At 47.7% G+C, this 27,716-nt stretch overlaps 5 protein-coding genes across 10 annotated transcripts; 2 read left to right on the plus strand and 3 right to left on the minus strand.

Moving 5' to 3' along the window:
• Positions 1 to 741: 741 nt before the first annotated feature.
• On the plus strand, positions 742 to 4,346 carry LOC6496489 (RNA-binding protein spenito). Of its 2 annotated transcripts, XM_032450059.2 has the most exons (4): positions 742 to 915; positions 1,089 to 1,709; positions 1,856 to 3,727; positions 4,035 to 4,346. In XM_032450059.2, the coding sequence occupies exons 2-3, from the start codon at positions 1,150 to 1,152 to the stop codon at positions 3,681 to 3,683; spliced, it is 2,388 nt and encodes a 795-aa protein (XP_032305950.1). In that variant the 5' UTR covers positions 742 to 915; positions 1,089 to 1,149; the 3' UTR covers positions 3,684 to 3,727; positions 4,035 to 4,346. The 2 variants fall into 2 exon arrangements, with proteins under 2 accessions (XP_032305950.1, XP_001961001.2); XM_001960965.4 differs by having other exon boundaries at positions 1,856 to 4,346.
• A 1,001-nt stretch (positions 4,347 to 5,347) lies between these two features.
• Positions 5,348 to 6,836, minus strand: LOC6494089 (dynein light chain Tctex-type protein 2B). Of its 2 annotated transcripts, none has more exons than XM_001960966.4 (4): positions 6,487 to 6,836; positions 5,902 to 5,979; positions 5,644 to 5,843; positions 5,348 to 5,580 (listed from the first exon to the last, which is right to left on the minus strand). In XM_001960966.4, exons 1-4 carry the CDS (start codon positions 6,628 to 6,630, stop codon positions 5,415 to 5,417), a joined length of 588 nt encoding a protein of 195 aa, XP_001961002.1. In that variant the 5' UTR covers positions 6,631 to 6,836; the 3' UTR covers positions 5,348 to 5,414. The 2 variants fall into 2 exon arrangements, with proteins under 2 accessions (XP_001961002.1, XP_044571645.1); XM_044715710.1 differs by lacking the exon at positions 6,487 to 6,836 and adding an exon at positions 6,200 to 6,319.
• Positions 6,835 to 10,871, minus strand: LOC6494088 (PX domain-containing protein kinase-like protein). Its single transcript, XM_001960967.4, has 8 exons — positions 10,482 to 10,871; positions 10,079 to 10,364; positions 9,607 to 10,015; positions 9,347 to 9,525; positions 9,047 to 9,286; positions 8,688 to 8,992; positions 8,381 to 8,585; positions 6,835 to 8,292 (listed from the first exon to the last, which is right to left on the minus strand). The coding sequence occupies exons 1-8, from the start codon at positions 10,578 to 10,580 to the stop codon at positions 8,090 to 8,092; spliced, it is 1,926 nt and encodes a 641-aa protein (XP_001961003.1). The 5' UTR covers positions 10,581 to 10,871; the 3' UTR covers positions 6,835 to 8,089.
• A 128-nt stretch (positions 10,872 to 10,999) lies between these two features.
• On the plus strand, positions 11,000 to 12,649 carry LOC6496490 (COP9 signalosome complex subunit 4). The gene is made up of 2 exons (XM_001960968.4): positions 11,000 to 11,756; positions 11,810 to 12,649. Exons 1-2 carry the CDS (start codon positions 11,196 to 11,198, stop codon positions 12,458 to 12,460), a joined length of 1,212 nt encoding a protein of 403 aa, XP_001961004.1. The 5' UTR covers positions 11,000 to 11,195; the 3' UTR covers positions 12,461 to 12,649.
• On the minus strand, positions 12,635 to 27,664 carry LOC6494087 (acetyl-CoA carboxylase). Of its 4 annotated transcripts, XM_001960969.4 has the most exons (14): positions 25,176 to 25,350; positions 23,882 to 24,081; positions 23,349 to 23,719; positions 23,158 to 23,279; positions 21,127 to 21,493; positions 19,859 to 20,147; positions 16,051 to 19,784; positions 15,686 to 15,988; positions 15,451 to 15,621; positions 14,958 to 15,386; positions 13,864 to 14,733; positions 13,442 to 13,789; positions 13,245 to 13,379; positions 12,635 to 13,179 (listed from the first exon to the last, which is right to left on the minus strand). In XM_001960969.4, exons 2-14 carry the CDS (start codon positions 24,057 to 24,059, stop codon positions 13,045 to 13,047), a joined length of 7,452 nt encoding a protein of 2,483 aa, XP_001961005.2. In that variant the 5' UTR covers positions 24,060 to 24,081; positions 25,176 to 25,350; the 3' UTR covers positions 12,635 to 13,044. The 4 variants fall into 4 exon arrangements, with proteins under 4 accessions (XP_001961005.2, XP_014762634.1, XP_032305947.1 ...); XM_014907148.3 differs by lacking the exons at positions 23,882 to 24,081; positions 25,176 to 25,350 and adding an exon at positions 27,429 to 27,664; XM_032450056.2 differs by lacking the exon at positions 25,176 to 25,350 and having other exon boundaries at positions 23,882 to 24,541.
• Positions 27,665 to 27,716: the final 52 nt, after the last annotated feature.

A 27,716-nucleotide genomic window follows, 5' to 3' on the forward strand; every position in this document is an offset into this window, starting at 1 on the left:
AAAGGTTTTTAAATTTTCCACCTTCTTGAATTTCAAAATCTATAGAGTTAAAAAAAAAAGAGTTTTGATGTTTATCCTTACAATTAAAGTATTGCTAACTGTGTGAATCGCCTGTCCAGAGGTTACTTCCATATATATATATTCTATATATTATGCGTTCTGTTTTAAATAATTGAAGATCAATATATACAAAAAAACAACTGATATCATATAAAAAAAACCTCTTGACGAGGTAAAGTACCGGTGACGAACCTGCATGCGAAACCCAAAATATCTGATATCAATTTTAGTGACGATAATATGCTATATAGGTGTACAAAATTGCATATAAAAAATATTCTTGTTCGGCACGTGCAAGAAAAACAAAAAACAAATCAGTCACGTGCCGAACAAGAATATTTTTTATATGCAATTTTGTACACCTATATAGCATATTATCGTCACTAAAATTGATATCAGATATTTTGGGTTTCGCATGCAGGTTCGTCACCGGTACTTTACCTCGTCAAGAGGTTTTTTTTATATGATAGATAATCTTTGGAAAATTACTGAATTTCACTGATCCATGTAGGCCATTTGTATCCGAGTCGAAATGCAGTATACTGAATACATATTTATATGATAGTGTTAAATAAAGCTGGATTTTATTGTGGGGAAATAAAATTTTACAAAATAAAATTTTACAAACAAAAATTTTCTTTCTTTGTTTTTTTTTTTAATTCGGGGAAAAGCCGGATTTTTTAGTGGTTTTTCAGGGCTAGCTGATAGAATCAGGGAGAATCCAAATTCGCATCTGGCAACACTACAGCAAACCTATACAGAATTTGCACCGCAGAAAACCGTGGTTTTTTTTCTTCGATCGGCCAGAAAAAGCAATATAATAATTATAAAACCACTATAATAGTTGCGAGAGTGGTAAGAATACCTAATAATGCAAAAATTGTTGGGGGTTCAACCTCTTAGTTGAATATTTGCACTTTTCTTTGTCTGCGGCGCCGCCATTTTCTTTTCACAGTTTTTTCGCCGCTTGTCTGAGACTTTTCGCTTGACTTGGCACTTTCACAAATAAATTATTGCTATCTTTTTAGAAGTCCCAGATAGTTTTAAAACAGAAGCAACACCCTTGAACGGAGCACCGGAAGAGAGCCCATGAGTATTCATCGAGACGGAGCCGGAGCCGAACTCGATCGCATCACAGTCAAAATCCACAACATGAAGCGCAGCGCATCGCGCTCTCCTCCGCCGGGCAGAAGCAGCTTATCCCGCACTTCGCGAAGCATGGGCCGTGGCTACGACAACGGCAGCGGAGTTCCCGGCGATTCCCCTGAACGCCTCTCGCCGGAGCGCATGAGGCGTCGCCTGGACCGCTCTCCCAGTCCACGTGGAAGGTATGGATCGCCTCATCGTGAGCCCTACATGCGTGGCCCTCCGGCTGAGCGCCCAGCCGGCTACAAGGTACTATGTGTCAGTGCCCTGCCGCCAAAGGCTCCAGACGAGTTCATTGAGGAGACACTGTACCGGGAGTACAAGAAGTTCGGTGACTTTAGCGTGCGTTTGGCCCATGACTTGGAGGAGAGGGTGGCGTACGTTTGTTTCCGGACCCCCGAAGATGCCCGAGAAGCCAAGCATCACAAGCCGCGTCTGATCATCTACGATAAGATGGCCATTGTGGAGCCGGTGTACAAGTCTACTTCTAGGCCGGAGTACAGGTGAGTTTTTCGTGCCTTGCTCTATTTACTATAGCTAAAAATAGGTCAAAATCAATACTATAACATGTCAACAAATCAAATGAAGTTTAATGTTGAAATCTGTCACATTCAATTAAAGCTAATTATTTTATTTCATAACATTTTAGGCCCCGTGGTCATTCAATCTCGCCACCGGACTACGAACGCTATCACTACTCTCGTTCCCCCATGGGACCGGGGGTGCCATTGGACCACCGTCGCCCCATCGATCCCTACGACCGCTACGGTCCTCCTCATATGCACCCACACGCAGTGCATCCGCGCGACTACCGACCACTGCACCACGAATATCCCCATCCACCGCGCGGTCCTCCACTGCACCGCGGACATCCCCACCATATGCATGGCCATCCGCCGCCCCACGCTCAGTATGCCCCAATGAGGCCGTTGGCTCCGAGGCCACATGCTCCCTACGAAAAGCCGGAAAGCAAGAAGGACAAGTTTCCCAACTACTTGCACCACGTCCAACCCGAGGACGATCCCCTGTCCACACGCACCCTCTTCGCGGGCAATCTTGAGGTGACCATCGCCGACGACGAGTTGCGACGCATCTTTGGAAAGTACGGAGTGGTGGACGACATTGATATCAAGCGACCGCCACCTGGCACAGGCAATGCCTTCGCCTTTGTGCGTTATCAGAACCTGGACATGGCCCATCGCGCCAAGATCGAGCTGTCTGGCCAGTACATTGGAAAGTTTCAGTGCAAGATCGGCTACGGCAAGGTGACCCCCGCCACCCGCATTTGGGTGGGAGGCTTGGGGGCTTGGACCTCCGTCACCCAGTTGGAGAGAGAATTCGACCGCTTCGGGGTCATTAAGAAGATCGAATACCAAAAGGGAGAACCCTACGCATACATTCAGTACGAGACAGTGGAGGCAGCAACAGCAGCCGTGAAAGAGATGCGTGGCTTCCCCCTCGGCGGCCCAGAGCGTCGTCTGCGAACCGACTTTGCCGAGCTGCCTGGAGCCACTCCAGCGGCTCCCTTCAAGAGCTCCAAGCCGCCATATGATGAAAGCGCTTTGGAGTACAGACGTCCAGAATACGATCCCTACTACGAAGAAGCCGCTGTCTATGCTCCTCGGGGGGGATACTCTCCATATCCTCCGCGCGGTGGCTACCGAGGACGTGGCGGATATCGCGGCAGGGGACGCGGAATGTACCATTACCACAACGACGTTCACAGACCACCCCACCCAAGCTCCTTGGGCGGTTCCTCATCATCGGTACCGCCACCGGGTGGAGTTGAAGACGAGTGGCGACGTCCACCGGGAGAATCCTACGAAAGAGGAGCTCGTTCAACCTCGCGGGAGCCGGGAGTGGAGCGGTCCCGGTCGCGATCACCTCTGAAGAGGGCCCGCTCGCCCGGCTCCGACTCTGACACATCGACACGCCGCAATGATGCCCTCGGGACCGCCAGCACAGTCCCAGAAGTGGCACGCAAATGCAGCACCATTTGGACTGGTGCCCTAATCCTCAAGAGCTCCTTGTTCCCAGCCAAATTCCACCTGACGGACGGCGACACAGATATAGTTGAGTCCCTGATGCGAGACGAGGAGGGTAAGCATAACCTTCGCATAACGCAGCGCCTCCGCCTGGATCCACCCAAACTGGACGATGTGCAGAAGCGGATAGCGTCCTCCTCGTCGCACGCCATCTTCATGGGCCTGGCCGGGTCGACGGTCGAGACCAACTGCGACGACGCCAGTGTGCAGACGCGCCCGCTGAGAAACTTGGTCTCGTACTTGAAGCAAAAGGAGGCGGCCGGTGTCATCTCGCTGCTCAACAAAGAGACGGAGGCCACCGGCGTGCTGTACGCCTTCCCGCCCTGTGATTTCTCCACAGAGCTGCTGAAGCGCACCTGCCACAGCCTGACGGAGGAGGGGCTCAAGGAGGACCACCTGGTCATCGTGGTGGTGCGAGGCGGCACGGCCTAAGAGAAGCGAATGAAGATGTAGAGGCGTTGCTGGACAAACTGGAGGTAATGATTGGCCACAGTGCTCACGGAAAGAATCCGCCACAACTAACTAATAACAAGTAGTATCTAGATGAGCCTCCCAACTAAAGAGAGTTGGAGATGGAGGTGTGATGGGGTTTGAGGAGACGCATGTACATGCAAGGGTCGTGTACATGATGGATCCCCCCAAACAGCAGACACACTCGCACATAAACGCAATACCATTCACGCACACAGAGTCACAGATAAGAACCGAGGAGACATCACCCATGACCATGCCATCACCACTGACCAAAATCCGTATTAACCTTTAACTATTGTTCTTTTACAGACAGGATCTCTTCTGTATATGGTTTCATTTAAAGTTCTTGATGTGTGTTAGTGACAGTGAAGTTTATAATTCTATGCCCACAATATTATATATATTATATATTTAAATTTTTCCAACATTTGTGCAAAAAAAACAAAAAGAAAAGTTTTCAAACTCAAGTAACAAGTTTTTCCCAAGTTTTGTATCCAAAGCTTTTCCGCATGATTCTCTATTTTATTATGTTAAAGTGTAAAATTGTAAAAAAAAGAAAAACAAAACCAAAATGATGAAAGAAATACTTTATTCTCAATTATGATCCAAAAACGAGTGTGCGATGTATAATATTCCTATGATGAAAAATAGTTTGTGTTGGTTTTAATTTGTTTGATTTTGATTTGTGTTGTTATATCGATAATTTGGCCAGGTCCAAGTGCTACCAAAAAGTGCACCCAGTTAGTGGTCTGATTGTCCTGATCCTGAAGTGTTTCCACAGTTTTTTCTCAGTGCAGTTCTCCAAAACAACCGAAACATCACCAACAATCACTGTGCAAAAAGTGTTCTATATGGCTTCTTATATACAGTTCTTCTTGGCCTACTACTACTACTGCTATTTCCGCAAATATCTTTGTTTTTGGTGTTCATTTTTTGGCATGATGTGGGTGCGTGAAAGTGGCTACCAATTCCAATCCATCATCTGTCTTCCATCCGAAGAGAGAACGTCGTGTAGCATTTGCTCCAAAATGTCTCTGCTGTTTGATTGGGTTTGGCAATTGTTACATTGGTTTTCTTGTGGCTGTTATCAACCGAGAGTGTTTAGTTTATTATTTATATACGAAAACACTTGTTTATGCAACATTCAAGATCTATCATATATATATATATATACATATATCTATTCTGTGAGTTCAAGTGTCATTCCACCGAACCGAAATTCAATATCCATTTCAAAGTTCAACCCCCAAGTAGCTTGCAGCAAGTGCATGTGTTGTGTATGGCGGCGTGTGTTTTTCAAACAAAACTAAATATTTATATTTATAATATATACGAATCGTACATATGTACACTCAGAGATAGTTGTAACGATCAAACGCTAAATCGATTGAAGCGAGTTTAATTTTAAAAGTTTAGACTTCAAACAATTCAATGTCTGAGTATTCTATTCTACAGCAAATATTATACACAATTTATTATACCGATAATTGAATAATAAACGTAATAAAATTATAACGAAAGTGTGTGTGTTATCTAGTGTGTGTATCGAGTGATATGTAATCCCCCACCATCCGCCATCCGCATCCCAAGGACTAAGGTAACAAGAAAAATCATCAAGGCAATTCATCACCCATGTGCACTAAATGCTAACATTAATCAAAATTTTAATAACTCCAATAGGCATCGAGTTCAATCGTAGTACAGGTAAAAGGTGGTGCACACTGCAAAGTAGGACGGTCTCTCCACACTATAGGTCACAAATCCGTCCTTCTCGGCATCCCACAGGAAGTTAACCATGGAGTACAGTCCCTGCATGAGGAACTCACCCACGGTCACGAGGACTATATAGCGGTATCTGTTTGGGATTAGAAGGTTTCAGGATTTGTCAGGAGCTAGGAGGAGTAAGCTGGAGGATTACCTGTCGTAGTTGTTCATTTTTATCCGGTTTTTGATCTCCTCGCTAACTTGGGCCGCCATGTGCAAGGAGTGCTTGGGATGGAACATGTACTCATCGTTGTAATGCCGATTCATCACAGCCTTTATAATGTTTTCCACGCGCTCCTTGTTGAGGGGATTCTTCGACTCCAATCGGTAGGTGGGCATATATCGCATGGTGGGCTGAGGATGTCACAGAAGATTCTTAGATTAAGAAGAAATCTTGGCGGCGGAAACTTACCTTGGCGGCGGGCGCACTCATGGCCCCAGCCATGCCAATATGGGACTTGGTCAACGATCCACGCTGGCTGCCTGCCTTCTGCATAGTCGCGGAACGTGAAACGAAATAGACATGTTAGTAATGGCTGAGACACGGATACCACTATCCCCATAGGGGTCGGTCGCGTGACTTGGCTAAATTCCCGGACAGGACACATATCCGCTTGTTCACATTTCGTTACAAGCATCAATTCATTAAAAAGACATCAAATACCAGGTGGGCGGGGGGTGGTGGAACAGTAATGGCAAAATCAATCGGCTACCTTCTCACGCTCCTGACCCAAACAGAGAGTCACCAGACCCGACCAGTTCTTGGCTGCATTGTCGGCCATTCCGGGGCCGGATGATGAAAGACGAGCTGGGTCGAGTGCGTCGCGGTTAGCCATAAAACCACAAATGATTATGCCATTTTCAGCCCGGATTTCGGTCTGACGGCCGTGTCGCCGTGGCAATCCGTGGCATTCGATGGCGATTGTTGAATCAATATTGGGGGGACTAGGCCAATTATGCGCCACTTGTCAGAGCGGAGCAGTCGGGCCAAACTTACCTCTGGCTTCTTATCCTTGCCATCGCCCGCCTTCTCCTTTTTTCCACCCTTCCCCTTGGCTGGGTCGGCCTCCTTAGCGGCTGCGGCTGATGCCGCGGGCACATTCTCCTTGCTCCTCCGGTCCGCGTCCGGCGAATCGGCCATGATACGTCGTGTATTGCACTTTTATATTTTCTAAGAGGTCGCCTCAAACGGAAATAGAATCTAAACTAAAAAATACAAATTGCCTTGGGATATTTTTTTAAGGCAATTCGACTAAAGGGTACTATGTTGGGGCATACTTTCAGAAGGCTTACAATCCCACAGCTCCTGGCCCCAAAACCCCCAGAAACATAGATAGTCCAGCTCTTACAACGGCAATTAGTATACACTTTATTTGGTTTGCAATATGTGTGGGGGAATATGTTTCACATTTGGTTTTTTGTTAGCATTTGTGGGCTCGGTTTAAAGTATATCAAACATATACACAGTCGTAGACGATAATACACATACCAAGTACAAGGATATTTACGTTATTTCTGGTGCTCATTGTGACCACAAAACATCAATTACATATATATACACATATTCAAATATAATATACCCAATACATAATTCGGACACACGAATAAATACACACCTAATAAATATAGTCTATAAAAAGGAAAAAATCAATAACAGTGCGTATTCACTTGGCCACATGTCCTTTTTGTCTTTCATCTGTTTTTTTTTTTTTTTTGGTGAAACTAATATGCGATCGTTATCTTTTTGGTGAGTCCAGGACTCTAGAGTTCTTTTAGACATTAAACATATATAGTTGAGAGTGTTTTAAAAACATTCGTGGCTCATCGAAATATATAAAATCAAAACTCAAATTCAGTTACAAAACCTGCAGTACAGCTACTAAAAATTGGCGATATATATGCATAGTCGCACCGGTGGAGATAGCACAACACCGAGGAACAAGTTCTTAGACATCTAACATTCATGTACGATATAATATATAAAAGAATAGCGTCTCTTCGTCTTCGTCTTCGTCTCGTGCAATTTTGGTGCAGACTTATCTAAATATTGGAAAGTACTAAGTTCTCTATTTGTCGTTTCATTCAAGTTTTTTGTTTTTTGTTTCTCCGTTTAGATAAATTTTGTTTCCATTTTTTAGATTTTTAGAGATATTCGTACCAAAGTTTCAGTCGTAGTGGACACATATGTAAAGCTTTAGTTGCGATCCGGAATCCCGGAATGTCTCGCAATGTCTGACTTCTAACTTGTATACATAAATAGACACATTCCATTTTTTGTTTAGCCGATAAATCGTATTATGTAGTGTAAAGTGGACACGTATATGATGTAATAATATTAATCAGTGGGTTTCGTTAGTACATATAGTAATTGCTGGATTGTTTTTTTTTCTTCGGATATATGCTATATGCTATGCTCGGCGATGCTTTTAAATACGCTCTTATTTTTTTGTTTCTTTGTTTTGTGTCAATATGCCTCTAAAAATTTAGCTTTTCTGCAATTCGGATTCGATTAGCTTTGAGTCATTTTCTGATTCTGATGGCACAGTTATTTCATAACGCCACATTTGGTCCAAAAATTTAACGTTTTTTTATAAATTTCTCTAGTCGTTGGAGCGCACCTTGCGCAGCGAACCGCGGTTGAACTTGCAGATGGACTCCAGCAATGCGGAGCGGGTTGTTTCGTCGCCCTCGCCGCCTTCCGGGTCTTCGGCCAGCATATTCGGCGTCGAGGATTGCCGCTCCACCGCCGGGAGCTCCTGTTGGTAAACGGTCGCCAAGTGCGGAGCCGGAGTGAGTGGTGGCGCTAAAAAAAGAGGTAGCGTAAGTTAAGTGATTTGGAACCTGGGAACCAGCCAAGCTAGAATCTACAAATTCGAAGTGGCGATAACTACATTTGAGGCCGGCCAGTGTGGGCTCCTCGGGTGTGCTGTCGGAGCGGTTGAAGGAGTCGGCCGCACTCAACCCGCCCACCATCGCGGTGCTGGAGGAAGCTGCAGCTGCTGATGCAGTGGCAGTCGCAGCCACAAGCGACAAGCGTCCATTATTCGTTTGGAGTGAACCTTGCTGCTTTAGCTTCGACTGTTTGTGCTCTAATTTCTAATAAACAACAAATGAAAAAAAAGAAACCAAAAAGTGTTTGTTAAATTGCTGTGTGGTTTGTCTCAGCTACGTGTTTTGGGTTTCAGGTTGACAACTAACTGCTTTTTGCTTGGACTTGCGTTTCTCCTCCTCGGAGCTCATCAGCTCCTGGACGCGCACGATGCGCTTTTGGTTTTTCACCGACTTCTGCTCATCCCTCAAACGATTCTCGCTCTTTGTGGCCGCCAGCCTGAGCAGCTCTTTAGCCTGCAGTGAGATCTTGAAATAGGGCTTCTCTGCATTGGCGGCAGAAGGGGGTTCCGGTGATGCATATTGTTCAAAGAACCTGTGCCCAATCAGCTGCTCCAGCGTCGGTAGCCCGGCCTTGCAGGCCTCTTTCGAGAGGATGCTTTCCAATAAACATTCTGCAATGGAGAGTAAATTTAAATAAACTGCAAGCAGGACATCTGTAAACTTACTCAGCGCCTCTGGACATTCAGTTATCTGCCGCACCACGGACTCCTGCAGGGGATATCCCATTGCCATTTCGAACAGTACATGTCCAAAGCAGTACACATCGATGGTTTCGATGGCATGGATCTTGCTGTGCTGCACAAAGAACGGCCGATAGAAGGCTGGAACACCCAGGAGATGGTTCTCAATGTCTAGCAGCTTGACGCAATCATCCACTATAACAATGTTCCCGGAATGTAAGTGCCCTAAAAGAAAATCCTTAAATAAGTATTGGCCAAAAGGGGTAAGTAAACACTTGAGATTACCATAGGCATAGCCCTTGGAATGCAAAAATATAAGAGCTTCTAAGATCTGTTTGCCGTAAGTGGCCACCTGTTTCATTGAGAGGGCAGTGCGCCCCTTTGGATTGCCGTATTTGCTGAGAAACGGGTTCTTGGGTGTGGCCATGCAGAGCGTGTCCTTCAGGGTGCCATGTTTATGGAATCTGTGTGATAAAAGAAGTCCGGATGAATCATAAGTCATATCTTTAAAGAGAACTTAAAGAAAAGGCAAAGAAGATACTGACTTTCTTATGACGAGGCAGCCACTTTCGGTGTGGCAGGCCAAAATCACAGGCTCGATGTGCGGATGCTGCAGACCCATGAGACTCTTGAGGATTCCTCCGATTTCCTTTTCTTCCACGTACTTGTCCGGTCCATATTCCAGCCATTCGGCCACCACTTCGGCCCCTGGCTCCAACGTTCCAGCGTCGATTGAATGGCCACTACCGTTGCTGCTGCCAGACGCAAAGTGCTTGGTCTGGTGCGTCTGCGAACCGCTCTTGACCAACAGCTTGTTGCTGCTCTTCTCCGGTGGCTTGGATGTAACCTTAAAGTAGTGCTTCCGCAGGCGCCAGCCTATGGCGCCCATGGAGCTGCCGAGGGCCCATACAGTGTCTGTTCGCAGACAGAGCGTGGCATTCTGAACGGCATGGTCTGCGAAAAAAATTGGGAAAGCAATCAGTGATATCCAGTGGTTGTGTCTGGAGAAGTACCTACCGTGGAACGACTGCGAGTAACTCTCGGGATCAACGAAGCGCTTGGCTGGCAGCGACGAGGCCAGTATGGGATTCATGAGTACGGCGTTTATGTACACTTGCAGGGCTTGCTTCCGTTCAGCTACGAAATCCGGGCGCATATTACCAAAGATGCGCTTGCGAGGCAGCGGCAAATCAATGCCGGAGATGCGTAGACACTTGTCCAGCCGGTCAAAGTCATTGTAGCGGCGCAGAACGCTCCAAGAGTTCTCCTCAGAAAGCCCCCTCTGCACGCGCAGCAGGTATTCCTGCATCAGACGATTGCATGAAATCATCACATCAACAATTATTGATTTTTCTCTGGGGTCAGCAGGTGGAGGGTAGAAAGAAGCCCCTCCCCCGCTTGGAAAGTAGCACCTACATACCGTATGTCCGTCGACCTCCTCGACTGCAGTTATCTCGCAGCTCAGCTCCTGGGTGTCATCAATCAATTTCCGTTCATATCTGCTCGCAAATACGGCCATTGGTTTCCTCTGAATACATTTTCCACCTTCACTATGCAGGCTGCCCCTCTGGGATATTTTAGTGTGTATGTGTAGGTGTTTATATGCCACCCTTTGTTCCCCAACAGCAATAGGTGTAATTTACTGATTATTTGCAATCTCTTTTCGCTATTCTGAGAATTATGCACTGTAAGATAGTCTGCCTGATGGCCAATTGGATTTTTTCAAATCCAGTTGGACCCGCACAAAGTATATTTTTTCACTGTTTACATATAATCGTTAAGCCAGTGTTGGACAGGGGAATCATTTTCCAACACTAAACTAGTGCTGTCCTTTAAAACTCTTATAAATCGAAGCTTTTAAAGATTTTAGTTTGTGAAATAAAAGTAAAGTATTTTACATCAACCTTTTTTGAAAACCTTTCTATTATTTACAACCTACAATATAAAATAATAGTGTGCGTATAAAAATATTTTTACAATACTGATCTAGCTTGGAACCCGCTAGACACCTATGAAAATATCGGTATCACCATCGATGAATCTCCACCTCTAGTTATTGTTCTTAGCAAGTGCGAAATAAATTGCAAATATAATATCTTGAAATCTACCGAAAACTTTGCACTGCAAATCCAAGATGGGCATTTCCACGGCGATACTGCGCAACCAGCTGATGGGCCTAATCAATTTTACTGGAACGCACAAGGACCAGGCGGACAAGTACCGGCAGCTGCTGAAGACAGTGCTCACGAACTCCGGTCAGGAGTTAGTCGACGGCCTCCGGCTCTTTGTTGAGGCCATTGTCAACGAGCACGTCAGCCTGGTCATCTCGCGCCAGATCCTCAACGACGTGGGTGTCGAATTGAGCAAGCTGCCCGATGATCTATCTAAAGAGCTCTCCCATTTCACTTTGGAGAAGGTTCACCCCCGCGTCATATCGTTCGAGGAGCAGGTGGCTGGTATCCGGTTCCATTTGGCCAACATCTATGAGCGTAATCAACAGTGGCGTGATGCGGCCACGGTGTTGGTGGGGATACCATTGGAGACTGGCCAAAAGCAGTACTCAGTTGAGTGTAAGCTCGGCACCTACCTCAAAATTGCCCGACTTTACCTGGAGGATAACGACTCCGTGCAGGCCGAGCTCTTCATCAACCGTGCCTCCCTGCTGCAGGCCGAGACAAATTCAGAAGAGCTCCAGGTATGCCCATTGATACTATTAAAAGAATTCGTCATAATTATTCTCTTCCTCAGGTCCTTTACAAAGTCTGTTACGCACGGGTCCTCGACTACCGGCGCAAGTTCATCGAAGCCGCCCAGCGCTACAACGAGCTTTCCTACCGCAAGATCGTGGACCAGGGAGAACGTATGACGGCTTTAAAGAAGGCTCTCATCTGCACCGTGCTCGCCTCCGCCGGGCAGCAGCGCTCGCGCATGCTGGCCACTCTGTTTAAGGACGAACGCTGCCAGCACCTGCCAGCTTACGGAATTTTAGAGAAAATGTATCTGGAGCGCATTATTCGGCGCTCTGAATTGCAAGAATTCGAGGCTCTGCTGCAGGAACACCAGAAGGCGGCCACTTCCGACGGCTCTTCGATTCTGGACCGGGCGGTCTTCGAGCACAATCTGCTGTCGGCGAGTAAGCTGTATAATAACATCACATTCGAGGAGCTGGGCGCCCTGTTGGACATTCCTGCAGTGAAGGCGGAGAAAATCGCCTCTCAGATGATAACCGAAGGCCGCATGAACGGCCACATAGACCAGATATCGGGAATCGTGCACTTCGAAAACCGAGAACTGCTGCCGCAGTGGGACAAGCAGATCCAGTCGCTCTGCTATCAAGTGAATTCCATCATAGAGAAGATAAGTGTCGCCGAACCAGATTGGCTAGATAACCTGAACTGAACCCGGCGCTCCCATCTCTCATTACTGGCCACTCTCCTTCACACCCTCACCCTCGTCAAGCGATAGATTTCATTTAAAAAATTATTAAAAATAAATGAAATTATGTACATTATCGATCCTGTGGAACAACCAAAACGAAATGAAATACATTTTGCCCTTCAGCAAGTTTTGAAATATTTTATGATACCATATATATGTGTATATTTTCAGTAACTCGTATAATTCAAAAAGCTCTGTGTACAAAGGACTTTAGTTCTTAGACAACTAATGGAATGGTTTGTATTCAAGGGGGGGGATATACATACTCAAATATGTACACGATACAACTAGATTATTGGGGCCACGTGGGCAACAACCTACCCATGCCTTAAACTCCAATCGGCCAACATACATAACTAGATTTAAACTAATTACGTTAAACAAATTCAACTAAACGAAATGCACATTATGCTGCACTTTTGCGCATTTTTACAGGCGCCAGGCGGTCTGAGAAATGTGTCAAAATGGAAGGGGCGGGAGTGGGGGAAGGTGTGATAGTGAACAGAAAGGGTGACGACTTAAAGAACCTAAAACCTAGCGTAGAATCATCCCTGGTTGCCAGATGAGCTCTCCTCGTTCAGCTGCATCTGCGCCAGTGTGCGTACGACCACGCCACGATTCACGGGCGTCAGACCTTGGCAAAGACCCACCACAGCGTCCAGCGCTACGTCAGGACAGTCCTGCCGGATGAAACACAAAAGGTTAATGATATTTCTAAGAGGATTGAACATTTCTTAAGACTTACCTCGAGCATTTTGGAAATGGTCGAAATAATGGCATCCCTTCTCACGGAATTCACGTTGCGGGAAACAATGGATTCGGCATTGCTCTGCTCCTCGTACCAGGCCACCATCTCTTCGTTCTTGTCCCACAGATACGACTAAAAATTGAGAAATTTTGAATCAATAATCTTGGCAGTTTTTAATCATTTATCAGCCTTACCTCAGAGGCTCCCTTCTCTTCGACCAGCCAGCGTCGCAGCATCTGCTTCGCCTGGCCCACGGACAGGTTGTCCTGCGCCCGCAATATCTTCTTAATGTAAGCGTCCTCCAAGAGGACACGGCGCAGGCGCCAGTATAGCCAACGGCGCGAGTCACGCCACGCCACAATCTCACTGATGCACTCCTTCTCCAGCATGCGCTCCGGAGTGTCGTGCAGGTCGGCAAAGTGGACGGCCACCGTGTGGTAGACGTGCATCAATACCGCGATGCGAGCCTTAATCTTCTCATCGACCTGGGCAGCCTTGACCTTATCTCCCGATGCTACCGCCTCGTCAAACTCCTTCTTCAGCTAAAATTTTAATTATAATTTTAATTAATTATTAATTATTGGAGAAGAAATATAAAAAAATTAAAAGAACCTACCCCAATCGTGGTGGCGTCCAGGCGGTGTATCGTCTTGACCAGATCCTTCTCCTTGTACTTGATCTCGACAATGCCCTCCGGTTCCAAGACACCTCCTCGGGCCTCCGGATCGGCGTAGGTCTCCATGTAGCGCGGGTTGATCAACGAGTCCAGCACGGCCCAGGCTCCTCCACGCAACTCTGCATTAGGTGGCAGGTAGATGAGCACGGGCTTCTTGTACTCCCGCAGACCGTCAACGATGTAAGCACCGAACTTGACAATCTGCTCGTACATGTCCTTCATGCCGCCGGAGAAGCCACGCCAGTTCGCGAAAACAATCAGTGGCAGTTCCTCACGACCAAAGTCCTTGATGGCCTGGGCCGTCTTGTACGAGGAATCCGGGTACCACACCTGACCAGCCTGCTGCAGTGTCTTGGCTTCCGAGTCCAGATTAGCAGGATCGGCGGGCATTTCGACCTCCACAGTGCGGGTCTCCACGGCAATCACACCCACGGGAACTCCGCCCAGACGGGCGCGACCGGTGACCACTGTCTTGGCCCACGGCGCCATGATTTCGCTCCACGAGTCCCGATCGAAGAATCCGTTCTCCCAGTCGTTGGCATTCACCGGGTTAACACGGCCGGCAAGCATCCAGCGGGGATCGTACGGCGACTTGGTGGGCATGAAGTCCACGGGCCGATCGATACGATCGCTGGGCAGGATGATGGGCAGGTCGCAGCCGATGTAGGCGGGAATGTAAGAGAGCCAGTCGAGGATGGTGTACACTCCGTCCAGGTCGATGGCCTCGGTCTTGTGGGTCACACCGTTGTTGAACATAATCTGGGTGCCACCGAGCTGATTGTTGGAGGCGTACACCTTGCGGCCGAGCAGCTGAAAATATTGGGAATCCATTAGCACTTACGTACATATATCTACAAAGCGAAAATATTTTCCAAGTATATTCTGCACATAAACAAACATTTATAGTTTCTTTGCGAGTGAGATCTATTTTTGAGATACAATGTATCTCTAAATTGTGGGCGAATATATGGGATGCAATAATGTCTAAGTTTAGACACTGTAGGATAATATACGGATTTAATGTCCAATCTCACCTTGTTAAGAGCAGCGTAGCCCGTGAGTATAATATGCGAGTTGTCGATCTGGATCACACGCTGTCCCAGACGCACCACGTACGACCCGATACCGATGGTACGGCACGTGACCATGGCAATGGTAACAATCTCTTCGTAGGCTTGGGACGTCTCGCCGGCAATCAGACCGGCATAGCGCAGATTCTCCACGCCAAGGCCATCATCCTTGCCAATGATGTCGGTAATCTTGTAGCGCTGCTCGCCCTCGTCCTCGATCAGGATGGCGCGCACGGAGTTCAGGTTGGCCACCTTGGCGTAGTCCTCGGTGGTTAGGTAGAGGTACTTGAAGCCCTTGTCCGGCTCCTCGGGATCCTCCCATGCGATCTTGAACATGGCTTTCACCTCCTCAGCAAGACCAATGCGGGCACCGCTGTTCACGGAGATGTAGATCTAGAAAGGATTTCAGGATAAGTTTTCAAATATTTCAAAACCTTGAAGATGAAATGGAACTTACCCTAGGCACTTTACGTTCGCGAGCCAACTGGGAAGCCTTGGCGAAGAGCACATCTTCCTTGATTCCAAAGGAACCGATCAAGTAGGTCAAGTCGTTGGCTATCACAATGATCTCGCGACCATTGGGATACTCCGGAGTAGCTAGCACTATGCGCCAAGCCACCATACCACACTGCAATAAAATATAATAGAAATTATTATTTTTCTCTCTTGAAAATCTTAAAAGAAAAACTCACATTGTTTTCTCCTGGCAGTCGCTGCATCTCCACGAGGCTGTCGCCCTCAAGGACCAGCTCTTTGCACTCGATCAAAATCTTATCCGGAATACGGATGTCGACCGTGGGACGGGCCTTGGAGAATTCCTTCCAGTGTCGCTCAGTCATCTGGCGGAACATGTCCGGAACGTCATAGACGTACGTGGTGCCATTCGATTGAGCCTGGAAACGCTTCTGCTGCAGGAAGTCCTTGGTCATATATGGCGTGGAGATGGGATGTCCGTGCAAGGATCCCTGCTTCTCGCCATAGGCCTTGAACTTGATCTATAAGGAAGAATTTTGTCAATATAACAGACTAAGTTATTGAAACCACGAGTCTCTCTTACGATTCCTGTCTCCGGTTCGGTTTGCTCCGTGTACATGGAGATGTCCAGGAAGTATCCGGAATCGTTGGCGATGCAGAGTCGCACAGCCTGTGTGGGGGACTGCGGCGACTGGCGAATAACCATCTTAAGCTCCGCTTGCAGGACGCGCAACTTCCAGAGACGCGGTCCGTAGCGCATGATCATCTTGGTGACGGACTCCTCGATCTTGGCTGGATCCATAATGACGGTGGGTACGAAGTTGAGGAAGATGTGGTTGCAGTCGGTGCGCTTGGCATGCGGGTGGGAGAACGCCACCTCCAGCTCGTCCATGGCTTCCAAGAGCACGCGTTCACCCTCGTTCTGGAGGTACTCGAACGAGGCTTCCTTGGTGATCAGGTCGGAGTGACGGATAATGGAGCGGATGAAGAAGCGGTAATCGGTGACTTCCTGGCCCTTCGATACCTTAGCCTTGCCAAGATACAAGTGCATCTTCTGGTTGGCCGTCGGCAGTGCCTCCAGGTCGTAAGTTTTCATGCGGTTCAGCTCCAGGTGGAACGCGGATGCGGGTTCCAAATGCCTATAGATGCGATCCTCCTCGAACTTGTCCCTTGCGCGGTACGTGAAGAACTTGGGGAACTGGCGTTTCTTCAGAGCAGCAAACGTGATCCGGCGTATACGTCGCTGGAACAGCTCCTCGTTGTGCTCCTGGCAGTAGTTTCCGAAGATTTGGGCCATCTGCAGGTCATCAAGCTCGCCCGTCTCTCTGACGGCCACGCTGACAATGTGGATTGGTTCCGTGGACTTGGCCTCTTCGGCGGCATTGGCTCTGGTCACTGGGTCAGAGAGCGAAACATTGATGGAAGTGCTGTGTCGGCTGTCCGAGATGGAATCTGCTGCCTCCACAGCCTCCAGAACTTTGGCGTTGACCATGGCCGGCGACACGAAGTCCTCCAGCAGATCCAGGATCTCGTCCGAGTACATCTCAAAGTGCTCGAAGGAGTCGAAGGCGGCTATGGCTCCAGTTCTCACGAAGGAGCTGCCCAGAGTCTCGGCCGCCGCTTGATCCAATCCTTCCGGGGAGGACATTCGCGAGAAGAGCCTGTTGGGGTGGGCAGTGGGGAGTAGGAACTGGAAGTGTACCAGCGGCAGGCCGCCGGAGAGCTCCAAGTGCTGCAGGCAAGTCAGCTCGTAGGAGGTGTAAGCCCTCCTCACGTAAACCTCCAGGGCGGCATTGCAAACTGCCCGATTCGAGTGGTAGAAGAAGTCGTGCAGAATGTCAAAGATCGAGGTCTCCGACAGGATCAGACGCTGCAGATTCTCGGGATGGAAATCGTGGCCGTACATGTCCACGGCCGACAAGAAGATCGACTCCATCTGGTTGTGGCGCAGTTCATAGGCCGGCTGGTGGGCGGCGATGAGCACCTGGCGGGAGCGCAGAGCTACCCGGGAGTGTTCCGCTCGGTTCAGGGACGTCAGCTCACTCAGAGTGTTGGCCAGCTCGTCGGTCAGGCCCGGCTCGTTGGCCCAGAGGTGGTCAATGAGCAGGGTGACCAGCAGGTTCTTCTTGGCCACCTGCGAGTGCGAGAAGATGGTGTTGACCACCGTCTGCATGTCGTCCTTGTTGTGCTCGCGCACCAATCCCACGCACTTGTCGTAGTGACCGTGCTGGAACTGCGACTCCACGTCGTAGTACTGGCGGAGCAGCTCGTGGACGGCGGCCTTCATGCGACCACGGATTCCATTGCGGTAGCGCTGAACCAGCTGCACAATGCTCTGAGTGGTCAGGAAGAAGACGTCCCTGTCCGAACGCTTCTGCAGAGTGGCGGCATGGCTGTCGATGACGCTGGCGATCTGCTGGGAGGGAAATTGGGCCAGAACACTGGTTATGTTGCGCTCGTAGAGGGTCATCAGCTTGCGGATCTTCTTCTCCACAGAGATGGGAATGCGTCCCGATATGGAAGCAATCACTTCCTGAAGCTCCAGCAGGGGCAGCGAGGGATCCCTCAAGCTCTGCATGAACTTCTCAATGATGTCGCGCAGGCGCTGGGCGTTGAACGGTTCAGGAAGGCAGTAACCGGCCAGGGTGTTCTCCAAGATGCTCTTGTATGTGTTGTGGACTCGATTTAGCTTCTCCGGGACCGGGGCGTTCTCTGGTTGAGGGAACTGGCCCTTGCAGGGCTGCGCCTTGGTTACCAGCGAAGGATCATCCAGTTCCAAGTGACCAAGTAGAGATCCAGCGTCTAGCACTGCTCCTGGTCTTCGGACGAATGTCACCGTACCTGCCTCCTGAGAGGTAAGGGTCATCACCATCTTCATCACCTCGATTTCGGCGAAGGCCTGGCCCTTGCTCACGTGGGCACCGTCCTCGACAATCAAGTTGATCAGTTTTCCGGCCGAGGGGCTGCGAAGCAGCGAGGGATCGTTCTCCTTCTCAAAGACACAAGTCTGGTTACCGATTACGATGCGGTAGCGGTCGACCTCCTCCTTCATGTAGGTGGTGTAGCTGGCGCCTTCGAAGGAAATGAGAAGACCACCGTCGGAGAGGCGATGCACTTCGATCTCCTTGAACGATCCGTTCATCAGCAGGAAGTAGGAGTTGGCGCCGCTCTTGGCGGCCTGAACCTTGTACCGGATGCCGTCGTTGATCAGTTCCACGTCCACGACGTTGGTCAGCGTGTTGGCCGCCTGAATCTGACCCTTCTCCAGAGAGGTTTGGAAGCTTGAAAAGCTCTCGGTGATGTGCCGATCGGCAATGTGCAGGGAGCCGCACATGACGCCCAACAGGATGTCCGGCTTCTCGGACTGCACTCTCTCCGCGATCAGAGCATCCAGCCAAGCGGTGTCGATACTATTGTCCAAGAAGCGGTTAGTCTCCAGCAAGGTGATCAGGTACTCCACGGTTGTGCGGAAGTCACCGCGAATGGACAGCTCCTTCAGGGCGATGACCAGATTCTCGCGCGCCTGCTGACGGTTCTCGCCCCAGGAGAAGCAATGACCGAACTGGGAGTCGGCGAACTCATGCAGGCCACCGCTTGCGGCCACACTGAAGTAGCCCCACACATTTTTGCTGGAACGGAAGTTCAGTTCCTGCACGGTACCCGAACTGGGCTTGAAGCCTTCGTCGGGGTTCTCCGAGGTAATTCGAGCGGCGATAACGTGGCCAGAAGGACGAGGTTTGTTTGGCGGATTCTCAAAGTCGATGACGGAAGCGCCCCAGGGCGATTCTCCGTAGAGCAGACGAATATCTTTCAGCCGGTACAGGGGAATGCCCATTCCAATCTGCAGCTGGCAAGCCGGGAGATTCACATCAGCCACCATTTCTGTACAGGGATGCTCCACCTGCAGACGGGGGTTCAACTCCAGGAAGAAGTAGCGTCCTTCGGGATCGTACAGGTATTCCACAGTTCCAGCGCTCACATAGCCGACCATCTTGGCCAGACGCACGGCGGCCTTCTCCATGTCCTCGAACACCTCCGGCTGGGCCACAATGGCGGGGGCTTCTTCAATGATCTTCTGGTGGCGACGCTGAATGGAGCAGTCACGACCAAACAGACTGATGGCGTTGCCGTACTGATCGGCCAGGAGCTGCACCTCCAAATGGCGGGCTCCCCTGGCCAGCTTCATCACGAAAATGGGTGAGCCGGGAACCTCGGCCTGCACCTGACGGAAAAGGGCGGGGAACTCCTCGGCCGTGTCCACTCGACGAATGCCTTTGCCGCCGCCGCCTTCCGAGGCCTTGATCATCACAGGGAAGCCTGAAGAAGGTGGAGTACTGTTTAGTTTCATTCGAAAGTAATTTATCTGTGAATCTTTTGGTGAAACCACTTACCAATCTTGTTGACTGCGGCCAGACCCTGCTCCACATTGGTCACACAGCCGCGGGCAAAGAGTTCGCTGGAAATCTTGATCTTCTTGCCGCTGTACTGGGCCTTCAGCTCGGAACCGGACCAGGGCAGGGTCGGAATGTCGGCCGTTTGTGCCACAATCGAGGAGGCCACTTTATCGCCAAGCGCCCACATGGCGCGTTCGGGCGGACCGAGAAAGACCAGACCCTCCTTGTGCAACAGCTCCGGCAGCTTGGGATTCTCAGAGGCATGACCCCAGCCGGCCCACACAGCCTGTAATTATCAGCAAGGGTTCTGCTCTATAATCAGTTCTATAATAGATTCAATAAGCCAACACCCAGGGACGCCCAAATGTGGACTCGAGGTGGAGGTGGAAGTGGAAGTGGGAGTGCGGAAATTATGAGGCTTTATTGGTCGGTAAAAAAATCAATTGTGACGTCAGGGGACTGTTCGATGGAAGTATTGTACGGCGGTTGGCAAAACAAAATAGATAATTCACACTGTGCAACAAGGTGTCGTCGCGTTTGCTAATTAACCTCGAGTGCCCTGCTGCGACTAATGGAAAGTAAACAGTGCCAGGTGAAATTCCGTTCTCAGGTATGTTTTTTTTCAGGTTCTTCAAAATGCATTCAAATCTATCCCAACACTTGGGCACTCGAACGACGAAGGGTAGAGATTACAGGTGAAGTTTGTTTTGAAAAAAAATAGTAAACCTGTCTATATAAGAGGCACTCTGGTGAGATCTGCATCTGTGATTTACAATTATTGCACTTCAATTACACTGAATTCTAAAAGTCAACAGTTAAAAAGTAAGTTCTATGAAAATAAACATGAAATAGTAACTTGGAATCAACATTGTAGATCTCAAGTTTCAACTTTTTAACCGATTTGTTTATGGTTGAGACAGTTGGCACGTACAATCGTTAGAATTGTTAAAGTGCCAAACAAAACAAACCTTAGATATTTGTAATATATCGTTTAAAGTGTCGGATAGATAAGAGGCATACCTTTAGACACATTTTGTTGGACAGTGTGGGGCTGACACAGTCGTAGTCTGCCAAATGGGGCCTCTCTTTATCGGTATGCCGGGTACGATCGTTTGACTTCGCCGGATTGACAGTGTCAATACGAATCGTACGATGCGGTTAAGGTGGAACCAACCAAACCAAATAGACGAAACCCAGTCGTACGACCTCCCACTGGCCACTTCTATGGCGGTGGCCCCCAGATTCCAGAATCGCCTCGGACTCACCTGTACTTGAGTGCGAAGTGCAATGTCCACAATGAGCTCAACATTGGCATAGTTGTTGTTGTTGGATCCTCCGGGCACGGGAACATAGTGATCAGCCATCTTAATATACTCCGCATTGGCCTTCAGATCCTCGGGAGTGACCATCACCACGAAGCGGACGGCTCGCTCGTTCTTGAACATCTCGTAGGACCAGCGGCGGATGGAACGCATGCACTTGACGGCCGCAATGCCGTTGTTGGCGATCAGGACACGGTTGATGACGCGGGTGCCGCCGAATCGTTTCACAAACTCCTCGGTGGTGCCGATGTGAAAGTCTCGATCCTGATTCCGGTCCTGGCCCAAGCCAGTGCCGCGGGACATGCTTGGCCTGAAGGAGATTAAAGTTAGGGGGTTAATAGATATAATAGATATTAGTTATCCCCAAAAAACCTTAACCATGTTAAGCAGTGTACACAGATCTTGGCGCGCCAAGGCAGGTGTAAAGGAAAGGGGAGGAGCCGACACATGGCATGAAGATTCAATTAAACCGGTTTGGATAAATCGCACAAAAATGTGTCTTGCGAATAATTCTCTTTTGTTTACAAATTGTCAACGAATCTTGCCACTGCAATTAAGCCAACTCAAGCACAAGCCTTTTGAATTAAAAATTACAGAATAAAAAAAAACAGAAAGTATCATGCGATTTACTTCAGGGTTCCCACCACGGGGACGCCGAGTAGCGATGCTGATGACTGGTTGTTGTTGTTGTTGTTGCTGGTGGTGGTGGTGTTGGTGGTGGTGCTATTATGATTGGTGATGCTGGCACTCATCTCGACATTATTGTTGTTGTGGGAATCGTTTTGGCCGCAATCCACGGCCACAAAATGGGGTATTACAGGGCCCGTGCCACCCGAACCCGACGCGGATACTGATGATCCCGTGGCATTGTCGCCGCCGCCCGCTGACACCTGCGGCTCCTCACCGGACTCAACAAGTACGAAACGCTTGCTGGCGCGACGCTTTAACATTCTAATTAGCTCCACGAGGGCCAATAGCATCCAAGGTGCAAAGTCAACTTATTGGAATCGGATCGGGACGGATCTTCGTGGAGCTGGGGTGGGGTTGGGACTGATATGGGTGGCTTCTCCTCCTCGCAATTATGCAAGTGTGACTAATAACCGCACATAAAATATTTTAATGCCACAACACTGCACCACTTTCACCGCCCAAAACCAACAACAAACCACAACAACAACAACAAAAATCAATGTCGAACGATGTCCACACACGCGAGAAACTTATTTAGGCAACTTATTTGCTTGGGAATTTTTTGGATTTCGGGTTTCTGTTAGCGGAATGCGGACCGACGGAGCCAACGATTGCCTGGGAACTAAACCGCGCGTGGAGCGGGCCAACACGGCGGCGGTATTGGCCACCATTGCTCATACGCCACATGGGCCGGAGCGACAGAGAATCCGGCGAGAGGGTCAGAGAGAGAGAGAGAGAGAGAGAGAGAAAAAGCGCTGGCAAAACGAGTTTAAAAGAGTGTTTGTGAATGAAAACAAAATGCGGCGTGCCCACATGGCCTGGCCGGTCACTCTCACCCACTCTCTCCCCCCATATCTTTCTCTTCATTTCTCCCCCATGGCAGAGCAAAAAAAGTTCTCGCAAAGTTTTAACCACCTCTCATTCGCACACACGACGCTTAAAAGGTTCTTTGTCTCTTTTCCCTAAACTCACGCGATATGTTTGGCGGCTTTTGTCGGTGACGTAGTCACCTGTTTTTTGTTTTGCTCGATACACTGAGAGAAAATTATTTGGCGGAAATAGATAAAACAGGTATTTAACTAAATGATCTAAACTTTTTACAAAAAGCTAATCTTATTATAATAAAAAATAAATAAAAAACTAATATAATTATGAAACCCTATTTCTATTCCCGATTTTTGATAAATTCTTGTAAGTGTACTAGTCTTAATTACTCTGAAACCTTTAGAGACCCTTTTTCTATTGTTCCCTGGGACAAAACTTCATCCTGGTAGACTCGCTCACCTTAGCCGCTTGCGTCGTTCCGAAATATCGCCATTTTGCCGGATATCGCTTTGCATCTTTTGGGGGAACTCGTCGCAGGCCTCACCCGCCTCAGCGGCCTTCTCGTCAATCTCATCGCCCACCTGGCAAAGAAATAATAAAAATGATTAGTTGGGAAAAATGGTACAAGAAGAAACTTTCGGATGACTAACCAAAAAGCTGGGTCGCTCACCCTCCGCGGATTGGGTTTGCGTTTCATTTGATTCGTTTGTTTCGCTCATCTTGTCAGTGTTGTTGTTGTCGATGCTGGTTTGGTTTTTGTTCTTGTTGCTTATGCTGTTGTTGTTGTTCTGATGGCAGGTGATACGGATATTGTCGTTGCTCCGATCGTTCAGAGCGTTCTCCTTCAACTGCTCGCACAACTCCTCTACGTCGGACTTGAGACTCTCGCTAGAGAACTTGACTTTCTTTATGCAGGACTTTGGAAAAGTCCTCTTCTCCCCCGCAGCTGTAGTTGCTCCTGCAGGATTATTGGTAGCAGTTGTTGTTGTTGTTGCTGTAGCTGCAATCACGCTGGAGTTGTCTGGAATCATAGATTATCAAATCATAACATTAGTCATGTTGAAAATGTATAATCGAGTCAAGAGCTTAATATAATTAGTTGTGTTATCAGCGAGATGTGCGATTTGTTTGCCCTTCAAAAGTTTCAAGTGTTTCGCGATTAACAAAGTTGTGAGATTCTTACGATTGTTGGGACTGTTGTTGTTGCTCCCTTTAGATGTTGTTGCTGAGGTGAGGGTCGATGTGGCTGCCACTGGAGATTGAACTTCCACTGGCTTGAGTCTTTTCTGGCCGCGGCCAAAGATCAATGTCAATAGGAATGCGAGAAAAGCGGCCAGAGTGCCTAATAGTGTGATCAACATCGGCTATATCCTGCTATATATGCTGCTTTAAATCGGTTTAAATTCAAATAGCGGATTAGATAATCTGTGTGTCTATAGAGTGTCTGGTGGAGAGTGAAAGTGTCGTCTCTGTGCATTAATATGTATGTCGCAGCATCTCGATTTGGACACTTTTCAAGTTCAAAAACCTTGCCACGGTTTTTGGGCCAAAGCGGCGAAACAAAACAAACTCAAAATGCTAATCTATGCATAAACTAGTTGGCCAGATACAATTAAGAAACCGAAAATTCACCAAATGAAACCGTGGCCAGGTCAATGAGGTAGTGGATAGGGAGTCAGAAGAACGAATAAGCAATACTCTATCTACATATATCTATGAAATAAATTTCTAAATGTCTTACTGCCAAGGTGACAGGGTTTAAGAACTGAGATTAGAACACCTGAATATATAATCAATATTTTAAAAATGGTGGCGTAATGGATGTTAACCCGCCCAGTAGCACTGGGAAATCTGAGTTCCCAGGCCAAAAGGCAAAGATTCCACTAATGATCAGCGGATCCCAGCCCTCTAATAACACCCTTTGGAAGGGTGATGATAAAACTTGAAAATACGAAAATGATTTTTTGGTTATTGGGGGTACAATGTGCAGCGTTTAAAAATTTAAAACAAAACGCAAAAGACGTCGGGGAAACACAAAAATGAAAAACAAAAACTACAAAAAAAAAAGAGAAAAAAATAAATCCCAAGTTGGTATGTGGAAATGCAAATTGGCTTTGCCAGTAGAAGAGGTCAATGATTTTGCCATTACAATATGTAAGTGTGCCAGCTTTGAAAGGCACGTAAAGGTGAATTAGACCCGGACTATTATATAACTAAGCACCTGCCTTACACGGAACTCCCCGTGAAAGATCTAGGATTTCAATTACCCGGAGATCTTCACAAGAATATGATCCGCTGCCAGCCAGGTGGCGGTGGCTGGTTCCGGACACTTAATCGCTCTATAAACACTTCTTGAGTGGAATCGTATGTTTTTATATGGCCAATCTTTTGATAAGAACCAGCACTTATGTCTGCCTGGCATCAGGTTCGTATTATTACTCAATAATAGCCGAAAGTACGGCGGAAAGTTTACTCACTGGCCGGCCTGGCCAAAAATGTATTTTTAGTGTGCCTGTGTCTAGTGTGTTGGATCTCTGGTGAGACGAGGTCGGATCGGATTCCACTTCCTAGACGGTGGGGCGCGCAACAGGTTCCGCACGAACAGCTACTGCAGTGACCGACGCTTGAAACTCAACTGGGCCATGCTCGGCCCAGAAAGCACTATCGATGCCTGGACGTTGGGCCGCTGGCTGGCAGAGCGGCGGCTTCGACTTCAACGCCGACATCGCGTCGTCACTATCAATATCAACTATATACATACTAGTGTGTATGTTTCTGTGTATGATATTGTGCGTGTACACTGTACAGGTTGTTGCGCTCGTATGCTAATCGCCGGCGGGTCTCGCGGGTCGACAAGCCAATTTTTGTTGTTGTTTTTACAGGTGCTGAGTGCACAGATATGATACAATTGAGCCTCAATAATATGAACTTGAACATTTAAGACGGGGAGAGGCATTTAAGATGATCAATCAAGAGATAAATACAATTTTAACCCCATTTTACAGGCCAGGAAAGTCTGGTTTAAATTAGGGAAATTAAAAAAAACCCCAACCTGGACAATAAAAGCTTCTCAAAAAGTCCCACTTAGCAATGTCCCACTGTGGAATAAGGGCAATTTGTGGTTAACAACTGTTAACGGTTTGCACTTCCGATAACAGCGATAAATCGATGCCGATCAGCTGTTGGCAACCAATTGGATCTGTCCTCCCACTCTCTTTCCTCTGTGTTTTCTCTTAACTGCCGCATCTCTGCCGCCGTGGGAGCTTTTTCAATGTCAAGGTCGTCGCAACTTATTTTGTTGATGTTTTTGTTGTTGTTATGGAGTACATATGGATGCAATCTGTAAGATGACCCATCCGCTGACGGTAATGCACTCTACTGGAAACAACAACAACTTTAATTTCTCAATTTGCTGGCGTAGGTTCGCTGCTGATGCTGATTAGGGTTTGCTATAAACGACCGAGAGCGAAATGACACGAAAATTGATAATCTCTATTGATTGCACTTTGAATCAAATTAATAACAAATTCTGCTCGGATGCCACGAACCGAACACGCGAATCCCGTTGATTTGTTTTCATTTTTTTGTTGCTCCCGACATCAGCAGAGGTTTTTTAAAAGTCATTAAAGAAATTCCCGACGCGACTTTAATCTGATAGCAGTTTTTTAAAAAAATCTTCCGATTTTGGCATTGGCCTTGGCGACCGATCATGATTAATACTTAATAGTAACAGTCGGTCGGCCGGCCGGCTGCCCTACCTTAGTATTTTTTTTCAAGTGTCTCGAATGTTTCCCCCCGGCATCTTATCACTTGGCGCGGAAATTTTTGTGTTTAGTTTTTGGTTCTGGGCGAATTATTCATGTTTGGCGCGTGGCCAGAGGACGTCTACTGATATCTGCTCAAAAGTAATAATAGAACCGAAAGTCGGTCGCGTGTGAGACGCCTGATTCCGATGGGCCCATCAGCTGATAAAGATTCGGTTCGATTTCTTAGTTTCCATGGCAATCCAGGTGCTTTTAATTTTTTGTTTATTTTGGGAGGGCGATAGGAAAAAGACTATTAGATTATTGGAAGAGGAATAATCAAAATTTTATTTCAGAATAAAAAAAGATTGTACAGTTTATCTTTTCCAGTCATTTATTGTGATTTTTTTGAGGATGCAAGCCGCATAAAGATTTTATTCATCGTTTTTATCACTTCATCAGCCCCAATGAATACAGTTATTATTAGGTAATTGAAGCCGGCTGGCTGGCCCACTCGGAGATATGCTCCCCCACACACACAAACACACTGACACACACACTCCCACACACACTCCCACACACAATAACACGAATCATACCACACGTACGTCACGGGCATCGCGCGATGTGTAAAATCCAATAGGAATCAAGGTCAGTAACGAACGAGAGAAACGAAAGGAGAGCAAGAGCGCCAAGAGCGAGGGCGGATGATGGGGGGCCAGGAGGCGGCCCAACATATTGAAGATAGAAATTATGCTGGTTTCGGTCGTTTTTGATTGAAAATTCAACGCGGACTTTATACAATGGATATTGGAATGATAAACAAACGCGGGTCAGATTGTTGATCTATGCTGTAAGGTGCTTGATTAGGGGTGAATAACCCGCGCGCGAGTTGTGATTTGCATTTATGCGCATACAATTCAATTTGAATGGAATCCACTAATCGGGTCTTAATTACCCGTTTGGCGCTTAGATTACCGCACTTACTCTTCTCCATTGTATTGCGCTTTGCACGTTTCTTTTTGTTGGCAATTTTGTTGTGTGTAACTGTTCTTTTCCGGGTGCAAAACTCTTTCTTTACGGGGGCGGGGGAGTTGATACCCTGATCGGGAGCTTTGGGGGGAGCGTTATCAGGATGTACTGTTGCACCGCTGATAAGTAGGCGAGGCTTTGTCACCGCGTAGCTAAACAGCTCTGGTCTGTTTTGTTATTTTTCGCGTGATTTTTTATTGGTAATTCACGTTCATTTTTTTTTTCATTTCTGTTTCACTTCCT

This window comes from Drosophila ananassae, chromosome 3L, assembly GCF_017639315.1.
Source record: "Drosophila ananassae strain 14024-0371.13 chromosome 3L, ASM1763931v2, whole genome shotgun sequence".
NCBI classification, from domain to species: Eukaryota; Metazoa; Arthropoda; class Insecta; order Diptera; family Drosophilidae; genus Drosophila; species Drosophila ananassae.